At 30.4% G+C, this 17,960-nt stretch overlaps 1 protein-coding gene across 2 annotated transcripts in view; it reads left to right on the top strand.

Annotated features, from left to right (window-relative positions):
• LOC123008436 (UNC93-like protein) overlaps positions 1 to 17,688 on the top strand; it is a 31,663-nt gene extending 13,975 nt beyond the window's left edge. Inside the window, exons 2-7 of one of the 2 annotated variants that reach the window (XR_006412954.1) lie at positions 792 to 1,110; positions 4,548 to 5,383; positions 9,572 to 9,980; positions 12,996 to 13,129; positions 13,174 to 13,311; positions 17,257 to 17,396. Coding sequence is in view for 1 of the 2 variants with exons in the window: in XM_044404231.1 (XP_044260166.1) it covers positions 883 to 1,110; positions 4,548 to 5,383; positions 9,572 to 9,980; positions 12,996 to 13,125; positions 13,174 to 13,311; positions 17,257 to 17,483 (1,968 nt within the window). In the remaining variant the exon portion in view is untranslated. Of the gene's footprint in view, positions 1 to 791; positions 1,111 to 4,547; positions 5,384 to 9,571; positions 9,981 to 12,995; positions 13,130 to 13,173; positions 13,312 to 17,256 lie in introns of both variants that reach the window. The other variant, XM_044404231.1, reaches the window with a different exon arrangement.
• The last annotated feature ends 272 nt before the right edge of the window (positions 17,689 to 17,960 follow it).

The following is a 17,960-nucleotide window of genomic DNA, read 5'->3' as shown; positions in this document are numbered from 1 at the left end:
AAATAAGTACTTGAAGAACCTTCTGCAACAAGTGCTTTATACTATTTTTTCTATTTCGCCGCTTTATATCATCTTATAAATAAAAAAAACAATTTTTTTTTCTAGAGAATTTTGCGACGGTTGGCGACATTTATGTGTGAATAATTTTAGGCGGCTGAAAAAATAAAAATTATTCTTATTTTCACATTTGAAAATGAATTGTGAAGAAAGTTCGTCACTAAAATTAAATGACGTCATTTGGGTGCTGGAATAGACTTATTCTAACACCGAAATAGAAAAAGTTCTTTTTAGGTACCTATACAAAATTCTTGGTCTTTTACGTCCCAATGCATGAAATGACCACATCGGTTAATTTCTGAAAATCTTTATGATGACCTCAGAAGGCAACTTTAACAATTTATTAAAAAAAAAACTACTCGATGCTTAGCAATAGAATCACCAGATGTTTCATTTTTTTAATTTAATTTTGCGTAAAAAAATAAATAGGTGGTATCATAAATAGTCATTTACTGTACAAAAAATTCAATTGAAAAGATTTATACAGGGCGCTCAAAAGATGGCACACCAACTCAATGACAAGTGGAAGAGACATGCTTACAAAATAAAGGTAAAAATCATTTTACATTGCATTATTACACTTACTTCGATGTTTCCCGTAAACCTCAAGTATGTTCAGCTACGTAAAAAACAACAAATCTTGTATTAGAGTTATGGCAAACTACTAATATCGTTTCTTCATTATAAATATTATTAATTTTTCTCTTAACATTAATCTCCTGTTGTTTTTCCAGATCGTAACAGAATGCTTGTAAGGTAGCAAGAAATTTAATCACACGCCGAAGAGTGAGATTAAATGTAATCATGTGATAAATTCCTTCAAAAATGGGCAGTTTACCAAATTTGCACGAATTAGGAAAAGACGCCGAAAATGGTCCTTCGCCTTATCGGCCTGGTCCCGCATTGGGCCATCTTTGTAGTGGTGGCAACTCTACATTATCTCAAGCTGAAAAATCTAAAATTTTACACCGCTATTCAGGCCATGCCAGGATAACTAAAGCTAGAAGCAACGGCAACGATTCCAAAATAGTCTGCGATGACTTTATGCTAGAGGTGAGACAATTATTGTTATTATGTCAGTATTTTTAATTTTTTTGTTTATCCGAAATAATTATTTTTTTTTTCAGTAGGTTTATTTAAAAAATTTTATTATTATTAATAAAATTTTCATATATTAAAAACAATATAAATTTAGTTTTTATAATAATTTTGTAATATTAATGCACAATGCATTTCCCAGTTGGATGAAATTTTTGGATAATACAGGGTGTGTCAGAACTCGCGCTTCAGAGAAAAATTTTACGCAAGATAAGATACCAGAAACATGAAAAAACTTTTTAATCTTCGACACTGTCAAAATTTACGGTTTTTCTTCCGTGTAAGGAAGTTTTGACAACTGTTTAGCATTTCTCAATACAAAACGTCAAATTATTTTTAACAGATTTAAAGCAAGTTTAAACCTTGTTGACTCTAATTCGAAGAATAAAATGTTGTATTCCACTCGTTTGAGTGTTTATTCCACCTCGTGGATGGTAAACCACTCGTTACACTCGTGGTTTAAAAATCCACTCGGTCAAATAAAGAGTCTGATTTACACTCAAACTCGTCGAATAAATAACTATTATGTCTATTTAATGATACTGATGATCTTGTATATGTTTTTCTTATAATTATTTAATAAGGGTACAAAAATTTTACCAATAAAAGCCACAAATAACTTTTTTAACAGAGTTTCTTGTTTCCTCTTCAACTAGCCTGAAGCTTGGAAAATAATTTGTCCAACAGAAATAAATAAAGTCAAAGTGGAAAATTTAAAATCTCATAACTTTGCAATTTTTATAGATAGAATTTTTTAAACATTTTTTCCACGTTCTTGGTAACCTATCATATATGACATTTTTCTCTGGACCGCAAGTTCTGGCGCATCCAGTATAGAAACCCACTGTAAGAAAATTTATTTTGTAGATATTAAGCGTTGAATGAAATATTTACCATTTAAGATATATTCTGATCAATTTGAAATAGTTTTTTGTACTTATAGCTTTTAGGTAGTTATTTCCCGATTATCTTCAACGTGTGGGAACAAGCATTTCCCGTACTGCGATCTTTTTTATATACTTTGCAGTGTAGGGACATTTATTAAGTTGGTATTACTACGGTTGAGATAAAGAAAACCAGTGAATTTTTTTAGGTAGCAGATAGAAAACTGCTTTCTTTGGGATGCCTTTTAAACTTTTGTTGGTAAGCATCCTTCACTATCGCTCATTGTGAATTTAAGACAAACGATTGTTTTCTATAAGTGATAGTGACAGTTTAACCCCGTCACCAACTCATAAGCAAAAAACTAAATTATAATAAATTAAATATTTATTTTTGATTGTTTTTTAAATTGCTCAAGTAGGAAATTTTATTTTCTAAACACATTAGGTAATTAAGTATTTTTTAATAAGTAATTTAGTAAGACGAAAAAGGTTTACGTATCACGTGCTGTTAAGGGCTATTCCAACATAAGAAGTTGAAAACGCATTTTGATTTCATAAAATCAAATAAACAAATGGCACTAATTGCTACTTTGAAAACTTTTAAGGTTTTTGAAAACTTTTAGGGTTTTTAAAATTGTCAAATAATTGTGGTATCTCTAGGACTTGCATTTCAGTTTAAGACAAAAAGTTAATATTGATCCTTGCTAATTTTATATAGAAAAAGAACAAAACTGTATGTTTTGTAGTTTTTTTTTAAACACCAGCCTAGTCAACAATTAGGCTCATAAAATATGCCGTAAATAAACGCAATTAAAAATAATGAAAAACGGAATTCTTATGAAATTTCAGAACTCGCATTTCAGAGAAAAAGATAAGGTAAGAAACCAAAAACATGGAAAAATTTCGATATTATGGGGGTTTAAATTTTGGACTTTGATTCTATTTAAAAATAATTTTACATGTTTTTGCTGCAGGCTATTAGAAGAAGAAACAAAGAAGCTGTATCCTGAATTATAACTATGTTTAACTTTATTTGTGGCTTTTTTTAAAAATATATTACAAAAAGTCAAATTTCAAAAATAAATAGATAACAAAATTTCTTGACAGAGAATGTTTAAAACACTTCCATGTTTCTGATATTTTATGTTACTAAAAAGGTAAGATTCTTAATAGCATTTTGCTCTGGGGCGCGAGCTCTAAATCAACCAGTAGATAAACTCAAATAAATGGTCATCTGTCATAATGCAATAGTTAAGTTAAATTTTTTTGATAATAATAAATACTAGTCTTATAAAATCTGTTTTTTTTGTAGTTTTAATCGAGATTTTGGTAAAGATTTTAAGTTTAAAGAATTCAATAATTATTACTACTATTATTATTAATAATTTAATTAATAAATTAAATATTTATTATAACCCCGGGGAAATTTTGAAAACCGTCAGCTGTGGAGTTAGACTTTAAAGTTTAAACATACTTCATGGCCATGATCTGCTGGTCTTAGGTATAGAGGGTGTTAAAAAAGATTGTAAAATATTTCAAGAGGTAATAGTATGGACCAAAACAAACAAAAAAGTCTTAATACACATGGGTTCGAAAAGTAAGGGTTTGAAAGATATCAAAAATTTTTCGTTTTTTGAAACATTTATTTACAATCTGTTTAAACAAAAAAGGAGAAGTTCTAGTAAGAATTCTAAAAATGTTTACATTCGATATCTCCAAAACCGTTACTTTGCGGACCCATGTTTATTAAGACTTTTTTGTTTATTTTAGTTCACACTATTACCTCCTTAAATATTTTACAATCTTTGACCCTGCATACAGTGCGATCAAAGAGTCAATCAAGCAACAAAAACAAAATACAAAATGTCAGTAATACGTTTTCTTGGAAACGATTAATTAATATATCCTATTTACAATAGTCTTCAATACGTTTACGCTTTTTTTTGAATAGAAGTGTACATAAATGGCTCAACTAAAATTTTTATAATATTTTTAATAGTAACATTTCAAACAATATTTGTATGTAAGTACCATCTTGTTTATGTATCTGTACAGGGTGTGTCAGAACTCGCACCCCAGAGAAAAAATTCAAGTAAAATAAGATACCAAGAACACGAAAAATATGTTTAAAAAATTCAATCTGTTAAAAAAATTGACATTTATTTTTTGACATTTGACATTTTTTATGTCTATTTAATGATATTGATGATCTTGTATATGTTTTTTATAATTATTTAGTAAAGGTACAAAAATTTTACCAATAAAAGCTACAAATAACATTAAACAGAGTTACAATTTAGGATACATCTTCCTTGTTTTCTTTTCTAATAGCAAAAAAACTTGTAAAATTATTTTTCCAACAGAAATAAATAGAAGCAAAGTACAAAATTTAAACTCTCATAACTTCGAAATGTTTATAGATAGAATTTTTTTAACATTTTTTTGTCAAATTGAAGACATGAATGCTTATATCGGAACAAATCTTTTCATTTTGTGAATTTTTTCCAGCATATGGCCACATATTCGCCAATTTCCAACCGATCAACTCGGAATTTAACTCACAACATCAGACGCCGCGACTCATTGAACAGCTCTATAGGGGCAACTTCAGTGCGTCGTTTGATCGCCGTGGTGCGCTCCAACACCCATCACAACACCCAGACGAGACAAGGTCCACCGTACTCCCGCAGACTTCTGCTATCGAATTTGGTGGTTTTGTGCATAACGCACCTGATTATCACTGCCGCATTCTTGCCTTTCCTCGCACTTCAAACAAGTGTTTCGGTATGGACGATGCCTCTAGGGCATTACTTCAAACCCATCAATATCAACATTGGATCTATACTACTGGCCATCGTTCACTTCTTCGCCGCCATGTCGTCTATCTTTGGTCCTTCTATCGTGCAAAAACTAGGAACTAACGTCGTTTTCTTCTGTTCGTATCTCGTGTTTGTGGTTTTTTACGCTTCACATCTTTATCCGTCATTGTATGTTCTTATTCCCGTCGCTATACTACTCGGTTTGGCTCTAGGGCCTTTGGTTTCGTCACAGATTACGTTTTTGATGACGCTTTCGGCAAAGATCAATTACATGTTTTCTGAAGAGGATGATGATTCGAAAGCGTTAAGAAGAACGTGTATCATAAGGAGATTAGCGCGGGCGTTCCAAGCTGCTCACGATTTTGGACTTATAGTTGGGTCAGTTTTATCTGCGCTACTTATTACTTACACTGTCAATATTAACAATCAAGAATATGGTGATATTTTCGATAATTCGACGTCGGTGATGGATAAAAATCAAACTGAAAGTTGCAGTAATTTGACTTTAGAAATAAATTGCACAAGGTAAGTGGCTGTCATGTTTATTAGGTAATGAAGATTATACTATTCACTAGCTACCTGTTTGCATTTTAACAACGACAAAATATCGAGAGATCAAGATAATTTGTAAGCGAGTCATCTTTGGTCTGTTTTGAACTAAATGAACGTGAAACGTCAAATAAATTGACAAGTCAAAAGGTAAAACTGCAAAATGTGCAGAAATTAGTCGCCCAGGTACCGTGAGATCAAAAATTATCTTGGCCAAGGAATGGAAAACGTCTGTCGTTGCTTATATCATCTTTTTTAAATAATTCTATCAATGTTTGACTTACTGACAGCGTCGATAACATAACCTACAACAATTTTTTTTTAATCCATGACCACCCTTGACAAAGATAATTTTTGGTCTCACGGTATAATAATAGGAAATATGACCTTTCATTTTTGATAGTGAATCATAAATTTAGTTATTAAAATAGTCATCTTTTTGATCATGGTATTTTCCCTTTCGACTTTCACAGGTTTCACAGACATACGTTTTCGGATCCAAGGATGACTCGATTACAAATTATATTGATCTCTCGATATCTTTGTCAACTTAAAATCTCAAAAATACCTCTAATAATGAAAATTAATTTCTTCTTGTTTGTTTTTTTTTTTCTCACAGTATTGGAACTTTATGTGTAACACACATACAGCGTTACACAGGAGTGCGTGAAAGCTCTATAACTTTTTTTCTAACTAATTTTTTAATGGTACGTCCGATATTATTTTTACTTAATACAGAATGTCCCAAAATAAGATACACAACTAAATTCTGTTTTTTTAAATGAAAACCCCCAATTTTTACTACATTTTTGAATTCGCTTCTAAATTGCCGATATAACGCATCCTGTTTCGTAGACTTATTTGACTTATTTACAATAATTTTTGACTTATGTCAATTTATGTGTCAAAATAGTGTCGTGCATAGACCCACAAAAAAATTCATAACTTCAGAACCATTCAAAATAACTTAACCAACTTTTTCCAGTTGATTTCTTAAGTTATAGCGCATCCTCTGAGACAAAGGTGAATTTAGGGTCAATGTTCCATTGTCTACTATGATTTTTTTAAAATGACTAATTAAAAATGGCAACTCGACTTTTTCAAATACAACACTTTATATTTTATTGCATCATTGCGTAGCATTTTTTTAAGCTTTTTTGCTAATATAGAGTTGGTGGTACATATCTGCTTTGTAAAATTTGTGAGATTTTTGCAAAATAAAAAATGTTTGATTTTTTTTCGAAAAAAAAGAGAAATCTAGTAGGCCGCTGTCGTAAAATTTGGCGGAAACCTTCCATTTAACTTAATAAAACAACGCTTGCTAGAGTTCAGAGCTTATTTAGTAGAAGACTAGCAGCTTGTGTGGAACATGATGGTGACTTATACAGGGTTATTCATAAATATGAAGCAATTATTCTTGTTGAATCAGCTGAAGATTCCAAAATCGAAAAATACGGAATTTTTTTATGTTACGTGATGGTACCAACTGTTGTTGGAAAAAAAAAACTGGTTAAGAAAAGGGGTTTTGGTCCCCTTTGCTACATCAACAACGAAAAAGGATGAAACTCAACAAGCAACCTCTAGTTTTTTACAATATTCATTGGATGGTCTTGAAAATTGTCAAGCCACATCAAACCAAATCAAACAGATTTCACCACCTGTTAATAAGGATTCTTATTCAAAAAATGATTCTGATCTTGAATCTAGTACAGGGTTATTCATAAATATGAAGCAATATTTGAACCTCAAAAATGACGTATGAAATGATGTTAATTTAAATAATAAGTCGTGTCCTATCTCTACTGATAAGAATTTTACAGCCCTCGGAATGTGGGTATGGAAATTTGATTTTTTTGTAATAACTTTGGAACTATTTGACCAAATATTATAAAATTTGGAACATTTTCCTGTGACAACATACCCTTTAAACTGGTAATCACGCAAACCGGATACATCCACTCAATTTCCGGTTTCAGCAGTTGCAGGTCACATTTTCTGTGTTTTTCCATTTTTTTGCTCTCTTAACACCAATTTTTTATTGCCCAAATCGATAGAGTAATCAATTTCGATTAAAAAACGCATAAGCCTTTGATACCCCTAAAATGGACCGTTTCAAAGATATTTTAATTTAAACTGAGGACTGCACAACGCTGAAACCAAAAAGTAGGGATTTTGAATGGATGATATCTACGGTAACAAATGACTATGGTCTCACTAATCGTTGTCAGGCATCTGTCAACTTTGACATTGGACGATTATTAGACTATTAATCGAAAATAATTAATAAAAGAGTTTACCTCAGATTCCAAACATAACTTAGAATAAATCCAAATGGATCAGTTAGCATTTAATTCATAAAAAATTCACAAAAATTTATCGTCAAAGTTAACAGATGCCTGGCACGGATTTATGTGACCATGGTCATTGGTTGCCGTGGATACCATTTATTCAAAATCCCTATTTTTTGATTTCAGCGTTGTGCAGTCCTCAGTTTAAATTAAAATATCTTTGAAACGGTCCATTTTAGGGGTATTAAAGGATATGCGTTTTTTAATTGAAATTGATTACTCTATCTATTTGGACAATAAAAAATTGGTGTTAAAAGAGCAAAAAAATGGAAAAACACAGAAAATGTGACCTGCAACTGCTGGAACCGGAAATTGAGTGGATGTATCCGGTTTTCATGATTACCAGTTCAAAYGGTATGTTGTCACAYGGAAATGTTKKAAATTTTATAATATTTGGWCAAATAYTTCCAAAYTTATTACAAAAAAATCAAATTTCCATACCCACATTCCGAGGGCTGTAAAATTCTTATCAGTAGAGATAGGACACGAGTTATTATTTAAATTAACATCATTTTATAGGTCATTTTTGAGGTTCAAATATTGCTTCATATTTATGAATAACCCTGTATGAGCATTTTCTATAAGTAGACTTTTCTCAAAATTATTCCTTTCCTGTTCTTGTAAAGATTATTAAAATTGTTTTCTTTGTGATTTACTCTTGTTTCTATTACAATTTTATTTTTTGAAACATATTCTTTTCAAAATTGAATGGATGTGTCAAATTTTACATCGGCCTACTCGATTCCTTTTTAAAAAAAAATCATTAAATCATTAAATCATTTTGCACAAATCTTACAAATTTTACAAAATAGACCTCACAAAACCTACATCGACAAAAAAAGTTTATAAAAAAATGCTATGCAATGATGCGATAAAATATAGGGTGTTGTATTTGACAAAGTCGAATTATTGCCATTTGTAATTTGTCATATTTAAAAAATTGTAGTAGGTGATGGAACATCAACTCAGAGTTTACCTTTATCTCAAAAGATGCGTTAAAATTTGGGAAATCGACTAGAAAACAGTTCTAAATAATTCTAAAAAACGAAATGGGTGATTGGGGGTTTTTATTTAAGAAAAAAAAAATAGAACTTGTGTTGTGCAATAAATAAAAATAAAAATATTTCTATAATGTGCATTATTATAGGACCTACCGTTAAAAAAAACAAGTCAATAACTTGGATATGGAGCTTGAACGCACCCCTGGGTCACCCTGTATATTTTGAAACACTACTAAATTTAACTTGATTTTTGGTGGAAAAAAGTACTAAAGTCTTTTCTAAAATAAAAATTATAATTATATTATTTTTAAGAATGTATTTTGTTTCGTATGCTCAACATATAAATAAAACAACTTTCTATTAATTTTTACTCGTTTTAAAATAGCTTTAACCAAAAGAGAATAAAAATCCATTTGTTGATTTCCAAAAAATATTAACGTTTTAATTTTTCGATTTTAATAAATGTAATACAATATTTTAAGTAAATTATGCAAATTTTGGTATTTGTAGAAATAATTATAGATTTTTCTAATACCCCATTGAGTGTGTACTGCTATAAACATTCGAATCCATTTCCTGTATTTGTTATTAATTTTCGATTGACAATTGAATTCGTCTGATCATCAACGCACGATTGAACACTCGGAAGTACTCAAGGCGACTCGATGGGAACAAGTAAAGTAGTACTATTTTTTTCGAGAATCATCCAAGTGTTGAATACAGAAAATTGAACAAATTTGTTACGCAACTTGCACAAAATCAGCCGGTTTAAGGTCGACCGAAAGAAAGTATTTGACCAAAACCATTTATTCCAGGGACAAAAATTCTCTTTCGTACAACATCTACGACTACAATGCCTTCCTCGATGACATATTTGACACCTTCGAAGGGACGAGACTATGTGGAGCTCAGGCGTGTCCTCCAAATTTTCTTCTCCATTTCAACATGTCGGAAGAAAGTTATTTTCATGTGTTACCGAAGAAGAGTTCGACCGTTTTGGCTGTGGTGTACGCAGGGCTATGCTTCGTTGCGGCGATGGCCAGTGCTGTAGGATTGGACAGAATTCGAATCTATGTCTATCAAGATCCTCTGGAAAGACCAGAAGGATTAGCGGCCTTAAGAGCGGTGAAGGAATCTTTCAAAGATGTGAGGCTGCAAATGGCAGCACCGTTGGCTTTATTCATCGGGTTGGAACAGGCGTTTATCTATGCAGATTTTAGCAAGGTTAGTAAGGTGACTCAAATTAGATAATAAAAAGATTATAATCAATGATGGAAAAGTTAAAATTTTTGGACTTTGTACTAGACGTTCGATATACGACTAAAAGTTGTTTACTGTGACTCTTATTTTATCTATCTACAAAGTTTATTAAAGTGAGAGGAATTCAAAAATCAATTAATTACCAGAAACTGAAGCATTATTTTTGTTATGTTTATTGGTAAAATTATATTTCAAGAAATAGTTATTTATTATACACGACGATGAAGAAATTGTTTATCTATGAGTGAAAAGGTTAATTTTAGTGGACTTTTTTCACGAGTAGATAAACAATGTTTATCCACAATCACTCTATAAATAGGTTTTATTCCACACTTTAGATGCGTATAAAGTACCACTTTATCCACTAGTGGAATAAAGTAACTTTATTCCACTGTTAGTAACCAGCGCACCGCGTAACAGCTTACTACGTTTAGCCGAAAGCACATTTGGCGTGACGTTTAAATGTCAGTTTAATTTTTAATTAAGTTTAGAATAATTTGGGCTTGTGATTGGGGAAAAAACGTTATATTGCTGTCGTGTGTTAGTCGCGTTTTATCCACTTAAGAAAATTAACCGCTCGAACTGACGTTCTCGCAGTTAAACATTCTTGCGTGGATAAAATGCTATCTAACACACTCTTACAATAAATAACTATTATCGTCGTGTATAATATTTAGTTTTATTTTGTACTCACCTACCAGAATTTCTTGAATATAAACTGTAGATAAAAATTACTTTATTTCACAACACGATAAAAGACTATTTTATCTATTGAAATTAGTTGATAAAATATAAACAGTAGTTAAAAATGACTTTTACTTTTACTTACTTACTTACTTTTACTGACTTACTTTTACTTTACTTTTTACTAGACGATAAAAGAATACTTTATCTACTAAAATTAGTTGATAAAATCACTCTTTAACATTGAGTAGAAAATAACTATGTTTTATTTATTCTAGTTAACATTGTATTAAAATATATTTATTTTTGCATGGTGATTATGAAGGTTGAATTTTCATCACGATTAATCGTATCGAAAGTACTTTTTTAAACGATTTCTTTAGTTATTTCTATAGTTTCTATAGAATTCATTACAAAGAGCTCGCGATACATTACGATTTGATTTATTATCAAATTTGATATCTTTTCGGTCTTTGGGGTTCTTGGGGTTATCACTTTGCAAAATAAAAATGGAACTCTTAGTCAAATGCGACAGAATTTGACTACATCAAAGCTAGCACAATATTTTGAAAAGTCTCAATTTACATTTTTTTTTATTTAAGCATTTTTTTAAGAAATTTATAAGTGATTTTGCAGGTCTAGAAATTTTTAAGTCGGTATTTCTTGATATTTTCTTACTCTCCCCAACTGTCTTTGTAACACGATATTTTCAAAAGTCTCAATTTACATATTTAAAATTTGAACATTTTTATTTGAGAAATTTTTAAACGTTTCTTTTTGCAAATATAGATATTGTTTAAACCAGTATTTTTAGACACTTTCTTAATTTCTCCCACTGTCTCTTGCAACACGACGTTTTAAAAAAGTCTCGATTAATATTTTTTCAATTCAAGTATTTTTCTAAGAAATTTTTAAATGTTTTTTTGCAAGTGTAGAATTTTTTTAAGCCGGTATTTCTTGACATTTTCTTAGTCTCCCTAATTGTCTTTTGTAACACTATATTTTGAAAAGTCTCAATTTACTTTTTTTTTAAATTCGAGCATTTATATTTGAGATATTTTTACACGTTTTTGCAAGTCCATATATTGTTTAAACCGGTATTTCTAGACATTTCCTTAGTCTCCCCACTGTCTTTTGCAACACGGTGTTTTATAGTATATTACATAACGAGCACGGAAAGTGATAAATAACGCACAAGCGGGAAAGTTGCGCATGAGGCGTTAGCCGAGTGCAGGCAATACCGCGAGTGCGTTAGACACTTTCCTGCAAGTTTTGTACACTATTTTTCCTACGACCATAAATAATTTTTTTTCTTACGAACATATTTTTTTTGTTCATAACGATTTATTTTTTATAATGGATACAAAAATACGTTGAATAACAATTTATTTTTTATAATGGATACAAAAAAAATACGTTAAATGAAAAAATACAAAACATTCGAGTGTGAATTGTGCGTTAGATTTCTAACACACAGTGCGAAAACAAATCGCACAGGTTTTCGACCTCGMACGATATTGCCAATTTTCGCGCATATGTAATTGTGCGTTATGATCTAGTTTCGTATATGGTCGTAGGAAAAAAAAGTTTCGATTGACTTTTTTTTTAATTTAAGCATTTCTTTAAGAAATTTTTAAATGTTTTTTTGCAAGTCTAAAATTTTTATAATCCAGTACATATGACACTTTCTTAGTCTCCGCTGTTACAAAATTAAAAAAAAAATTACAAAAATAAATCTAATTCAAATTGTAAAAAGCATTAATTAAATCAAAATTTTATGAAGCTCAGAATAGTTTAACTTTTTCAAATTTATTTGAATTCAAACCTTGAAATATTTACTAATTCTTCTTAACTGAAACACAAACAAATAAAAAATTAACACTAATGACTTATCTGAATCTTTTTGCAAGTGGTAATCTTCCATTTTGTCCGGTCCAGTAAGTTTTGATGCAAAAAGTTTTTTTTTTTTGTTTAAAAAAAAAACTTTATTAAGCTTTACTAATTGATCATTATTTTGGCAAGTGGTGACCTCGACTTTTACGTCAAAAGGTAATAAATTCAAACAAAATTTACATAAATTAAAATTTTTACCCTTAGCACCTTTACAGAATATTTTATCAAAATTATTTACCATATAAACAAGTTAAGGTATTAAATTACGTACATAAATAAATATGAATAATACGGTCAATTATTTATTAATTACCTTATCATTATCTTTGTCACGCTATCTAAAATTTAAACACCATGAAGGTCTCATGTCTTTGGGCGTGGTCAAAACAATGTTTTTTTCAGTCTTATGTCGTTTGCACTTTGGGCATCCACCGTCTGAACTTGGTTTTCTTATCAATGGGTCTCCTGCAATCTATTGCTGCTTGCACTCTTAGTATGCTTCTGAGAACCATTAGAAGATACTACGTCGTGGGTAGGTGATGTCTTTATTCTGGTTTTGCATCTCCAACATTTTACTTAGCCGTAGGCTTTACGTTCCACGCTTGTTTATTGATGGTTCTAATACTATGGAAGCCTATAGAAGATGATCCTGCCCTTTTTTATGTCATCTCAGCGGCTTGGGGTGTCTGCAATGCCATTTGGGAAATGTTAAACTTCAGTAAGTCATTTATTAATTTTCATTTGATCGATTTATGTGATAATTATTGCGGATCTGATTAACATTCCTAACAGGTGTATGATTGTTAAGTTGCTAACATTAATATTAATTAATGTGATTAGTCAGTAAGATCAGGAATCATTATGAGGAATTGCTTTACAATTGCTCTTTTTTGCAATGTGTTTAACGATTATGTCATTATACAGAAATGCAAAAAGTTGTTGTCCAAAATTAAGAGTCACTGAGACAACTTTTGAAAAACCTTGTTGGCTCGTTATTATATACGAAGAAATAATATGTAAATTGGTGCAATTATTTATAACAATAGTTACTTACCGGAACTATGTAAAACTTAAACTCTTTTTCATTCATTTTAATACAAACTTAACAAATAGATAGGAATAAACATAAGATAATAATAAATTGTTATTATTATGATTAACAGCAAGTATAATAACTGTAATGGTAGTAATTTTGTTCAGCGATCTGGAAAATAAAAGTTGAAGTAAGAAAATGCGAAACTTAGAAAACTATTCATAGGAAACGAAAACAGGAACGGAATGATATTATAATTAGATTAGCATTGAATTCATTTAAGAAGACAATAAAAATCAAAAGAAATAAAATACAAAACCGAATGAAGCATGTGATCAAAAAAAGGACACTAATATAAAGGCATTATTGGCATGTTGGGAATAAAAAAGTTATAAGAATTTTAATTTGTGAAACAAAATACTACCTTTGTTTATTTATTTTTCTAAAGGCGCTAATGTTTGCAACTTGATATGTTATACAGATCGTCCCAAAATTAGCGGAACAGTTTTATGATACACTATTGTGGTAATTATGTTAACGAGAATGTTGTCAATGAAGACTCTTAGTATATTCTAGCCAACAATAGAATATAGAATTTTCCCTATGCTTTTTGTGCTTTATGTAGCAATTTATCATATAGGAGTTCCAAGAATTTTGATGCATTTGTAACAAAATTTAAAGTTTCAGAACCCAAAATTGACAAAACAACACTTTCCAGTTCCTAATAGTGCAGGCGCTAATGAATGTTTTTGGTACTAATTTTCCTAGTCACCGAATATCGATAAGATTGATAGGACCGTAATTTTAAATAAAAATTGTTTATAACATGTTGAAAATGTTTTAAAAATTATGTACAAATGCATTGCACTTTTTTATACTAAAAATAGTATGTACAGAATATACAGAATTAACAAGCTTAGCATATGGAATATTTCGCACAATTGGAAAAGTTTGTCTCACCAACCGAAGGTGAGTGTTACGGTTCTACGAGTGCAAAATATGCTACTCTAAACGAGACTATACTTTTTCTACGACTAAAATCACAGACTAAAATTTAGAAATTATAACAACTGTTAAGATAGCCGCTACCTGTGGCCATTTTAACACAAGTGTAAGAAAATTCTAGCCAGTGTTAGAGAAAATGAGTATTCTATAATTAAAAATCAACCAAGAATATTATGTTATTCTATAATAGTCGTAGAAAAAAATTGTTCTACGTCGGGTTCTACTAATAAGACGTAGAGTAAACCAGGGTGATATGGTGAATCGGGTGAAATGGTGACTTACTCTATTTCTTTTTTGGGCAGAGAAATTTCTCTGTAATTCTATATGACAGTTCTTTATGATCATTTGTGCAGCGAGCACCTATTGAAAACCAGTCCCGTTTTGAAAAGCGTAAGTAATTTGTACAAAACTGATTCCGATGCTCAATAATTTTTATACGGTGCAGGCGTTTGTAGATGTTGCTTCAGGTAGCTTACTCCGCGAGGTATTTTTTGATATGTTCTGCCTTTTTAGACTGTTTATACACTACATAAGCTAGACTTCGTTGCCTCTAGTATTTTGAACTGCTTGTTGCACTATTCACCGTTTCACCCCTGGCCAGTGGGAGAAATGGTGAACTCGGGCACCATATGCATGGGTGAAATGGTGAATTTGATAAAAACAAATATTGTTTTTTTTCTTCAAATTATTGTTTTGTCCTTAAGAGATTATGACACTGTTAAGTCGTTAACTATATATTTTATGAAAGAATAATTTTATTTTGTTTAAATAAACAATTTCTTGTGTTCTACAGGGCTAAATTTTTTGTTCACCATATCATCCTAGTTTACCTTATACTAACATTACATAAAAAAAGAAACTGACTCATCTGTAAACATAGTAAAATACTATTTTTTTACTTTTAAAATTAAATTTGCAGATCGCTGTTTTAAAAAAATTCCTTCTATCTATTTTAGTAAAACAAAAAGATTTATTTATAATGCAAACGTTAAGTTTAATTTATTCAATTAGTCACACAATTAACTCACCGGAAAATGTTATCCAAAATCAAGAATTGTTGATTGGTATCCCCAACTGAACAATCCTATAATGGTTGAATACTAAGAATATTAGTACAAAAAAATTCACCAACTTCTAGTTGGTAGTTTTCAGTTTTTTTAAAATCAACCCATTTTTTCTTGTAACGGTATGCATATTACATAATATATTTATTTAAATATTGGGTGTGTCGTAAATTTTGAATAAAACTATATAGCTCTTCATCCTATAAAGCTCTTCATTTTCTAATAAATAGTAATTTTATACAGGATAGTCCCGAAATAACCTGCCAACAAAGAAGGATTCAATAAGTCCGGAAAACCCATTTTTATTAGGTCGAAAATAATGGGGATAAATTAATCCCTATCCACAAACATTCGACGCTACTGACCACAAAAATTACACATAGTCAAGAATTGTTAGTGTTTGTAATTGTTAGTGTTTGTAATAAGAATGACAATATATAAGCAACCATGCCTGAATCATTTGTGACAAATCAGACAAAATAGACCAATTTACCGACATTTATTGTACGCAGTGTGCGTTAAGTCACCAGGTGATCTGGGTACAAAAAGATGATTTTGTAACCTAAGAAAAATGTGAAATGAATAATAAAATAATAATAACAAAAGTGGTGTTCGTCAAGATATTAAATAATTTACACAAAATTCCAAATGAAAAAGTCCAAAATCAACAGAAAAATTAACTTGTCTTTTCACTGAATCAGAATAATGAAATTTTAATTACAAATTTGCTCGTTTCAGGTGAAGCCAAAATGTTGTTCCTTTGCAGTTTTAGCGTAAAATGAAAGATTTTTTTTCCTCTTGTAAACTCAATCCGGGGACATATTGTAGATTCAATATTTTTTATTTTACAAAAATCTCACAAATTTTACAAAGTAGATCCCACAAACTTATATTGGCAAAAAGGTCATAAAAAATGCTACGCAACGATGTAATAAAATATAGGATTTTGTATTAGAAAAAGTCAAGTTATTGTCATTTGTAGTTTGTTATTTTCAAAAAATCGTAGTAAGCGATGGAACATCAACTTTGAGTTTGCCCTTATCTCAGAAAATGCACCAAAGCTTAAGGAATCGATTGGTTATGTATTTTTCCGTGGGACTATGCACGACATTATTTTGACATAGAAATTGACATAAGTCAAAAACTATTACAGATAAGTCTAAGAAACAAAATGCATTATATCGACAATTTAGTGGCAAATTCAAAAATGTAACAAAAATTGGGGGTTTTCATTTAAAAAAAACAGAACTTAGTTCTGTATCTTATTTTGAGGCATCCTGTATTAAATAAAAATATTTCTGAAATATGCTACATTATCGGACCTACAATTAAAAAAAAATTAAGTCTATAGCTTAGATAGAAAAAAAGTTATAGAGCTTGCATGTACTCTTGGATCACCCTGTATTTACGAAACTGTGTATTATAATGTTCTCGCGTTAAAAAACAGTCATTTCACACACTTAATACAAAAATAACTATTGTTATTTCAAAAAAAAAATTCTTTATTTTTATTTATTCTCTAAATAAAACTTCTTATGAGTACATAACTGTTTTTCCGTAGCTCTTTTGACTGGACTCTACAGCGACAACTGGGAGTCTGCGTTTGCCAATTCGGCTTTCTTCCGTTTCTTGGGGTTGAGTATAGCGTTTGCGTTTCATGGGGTCCTCTGCAATTACTACAAACTCTACGCCCTGGGCTTCTTCCTTTTGACAGCAGTCGTTCCCTTTGTTTGGTTGGAAGTTCGACTGGAGAACATGCGCAAAGTCAAAAATATCATTCGGTTATGACCTAAACTTAACATTTGGTGATTCCTCATTTAAACATATCATTCACATTTGACGTCACTTTGAATGTGATGTTTGTACATATTAATATTAAAAAAAGGTTGTTATAACACCTCTTCAATGTATATAAAATTGTTTACTTCCACAAATAAAATCTCAGTAAGAAAACTATAACGTTATATTTAAATTTAATAATTAAATACACATCTTGTACATCTTTGTAGTCTACTATACATTCTTGGACCCTACTAGTTTCTCGGGTATGAATATAATGTTTGTGTTTACAGAGAGTTAGGCTTCGTCTGAAACCAGCACTAAACAAAACTTACAATTTGTAATTTTTCTCTAGTGCGAAAAAAATCATTAAGGCCCGGTTTCTGAAAACATATTTAACAGAGAGATAAATTTAAATCTCAGTTAAACCATGGCAACACCAATCAAATCAACGCTACCTTAGCAACTATCAAACAGTTAAATTAC

The sequence above is a fragment of the Tribolium madens genome, unplaced genomic scaffold (genome assembly GCF_015345945.1).
Source record: "Tribolium madens isolate multiple individuals breed KSU strain unplaced genomic scaffold, Tmad_KSU_1.1 Scaffold_71;HRSCAF=194;Tcas5.2_LG6, whole genome shotgun sequence".
NCBI classification, from domain to species: domain Eukaryota; kingdom Metazoa; phylum Arthropoda; class Insecta; order Coleoptera; family Tenebrionidae; genus Tribolium; species Tribolium madens.
Note: the sequence above shows the minus strand (reverse complement) of the source record. Positions and strands in the feature narration are given on the sequence as shown.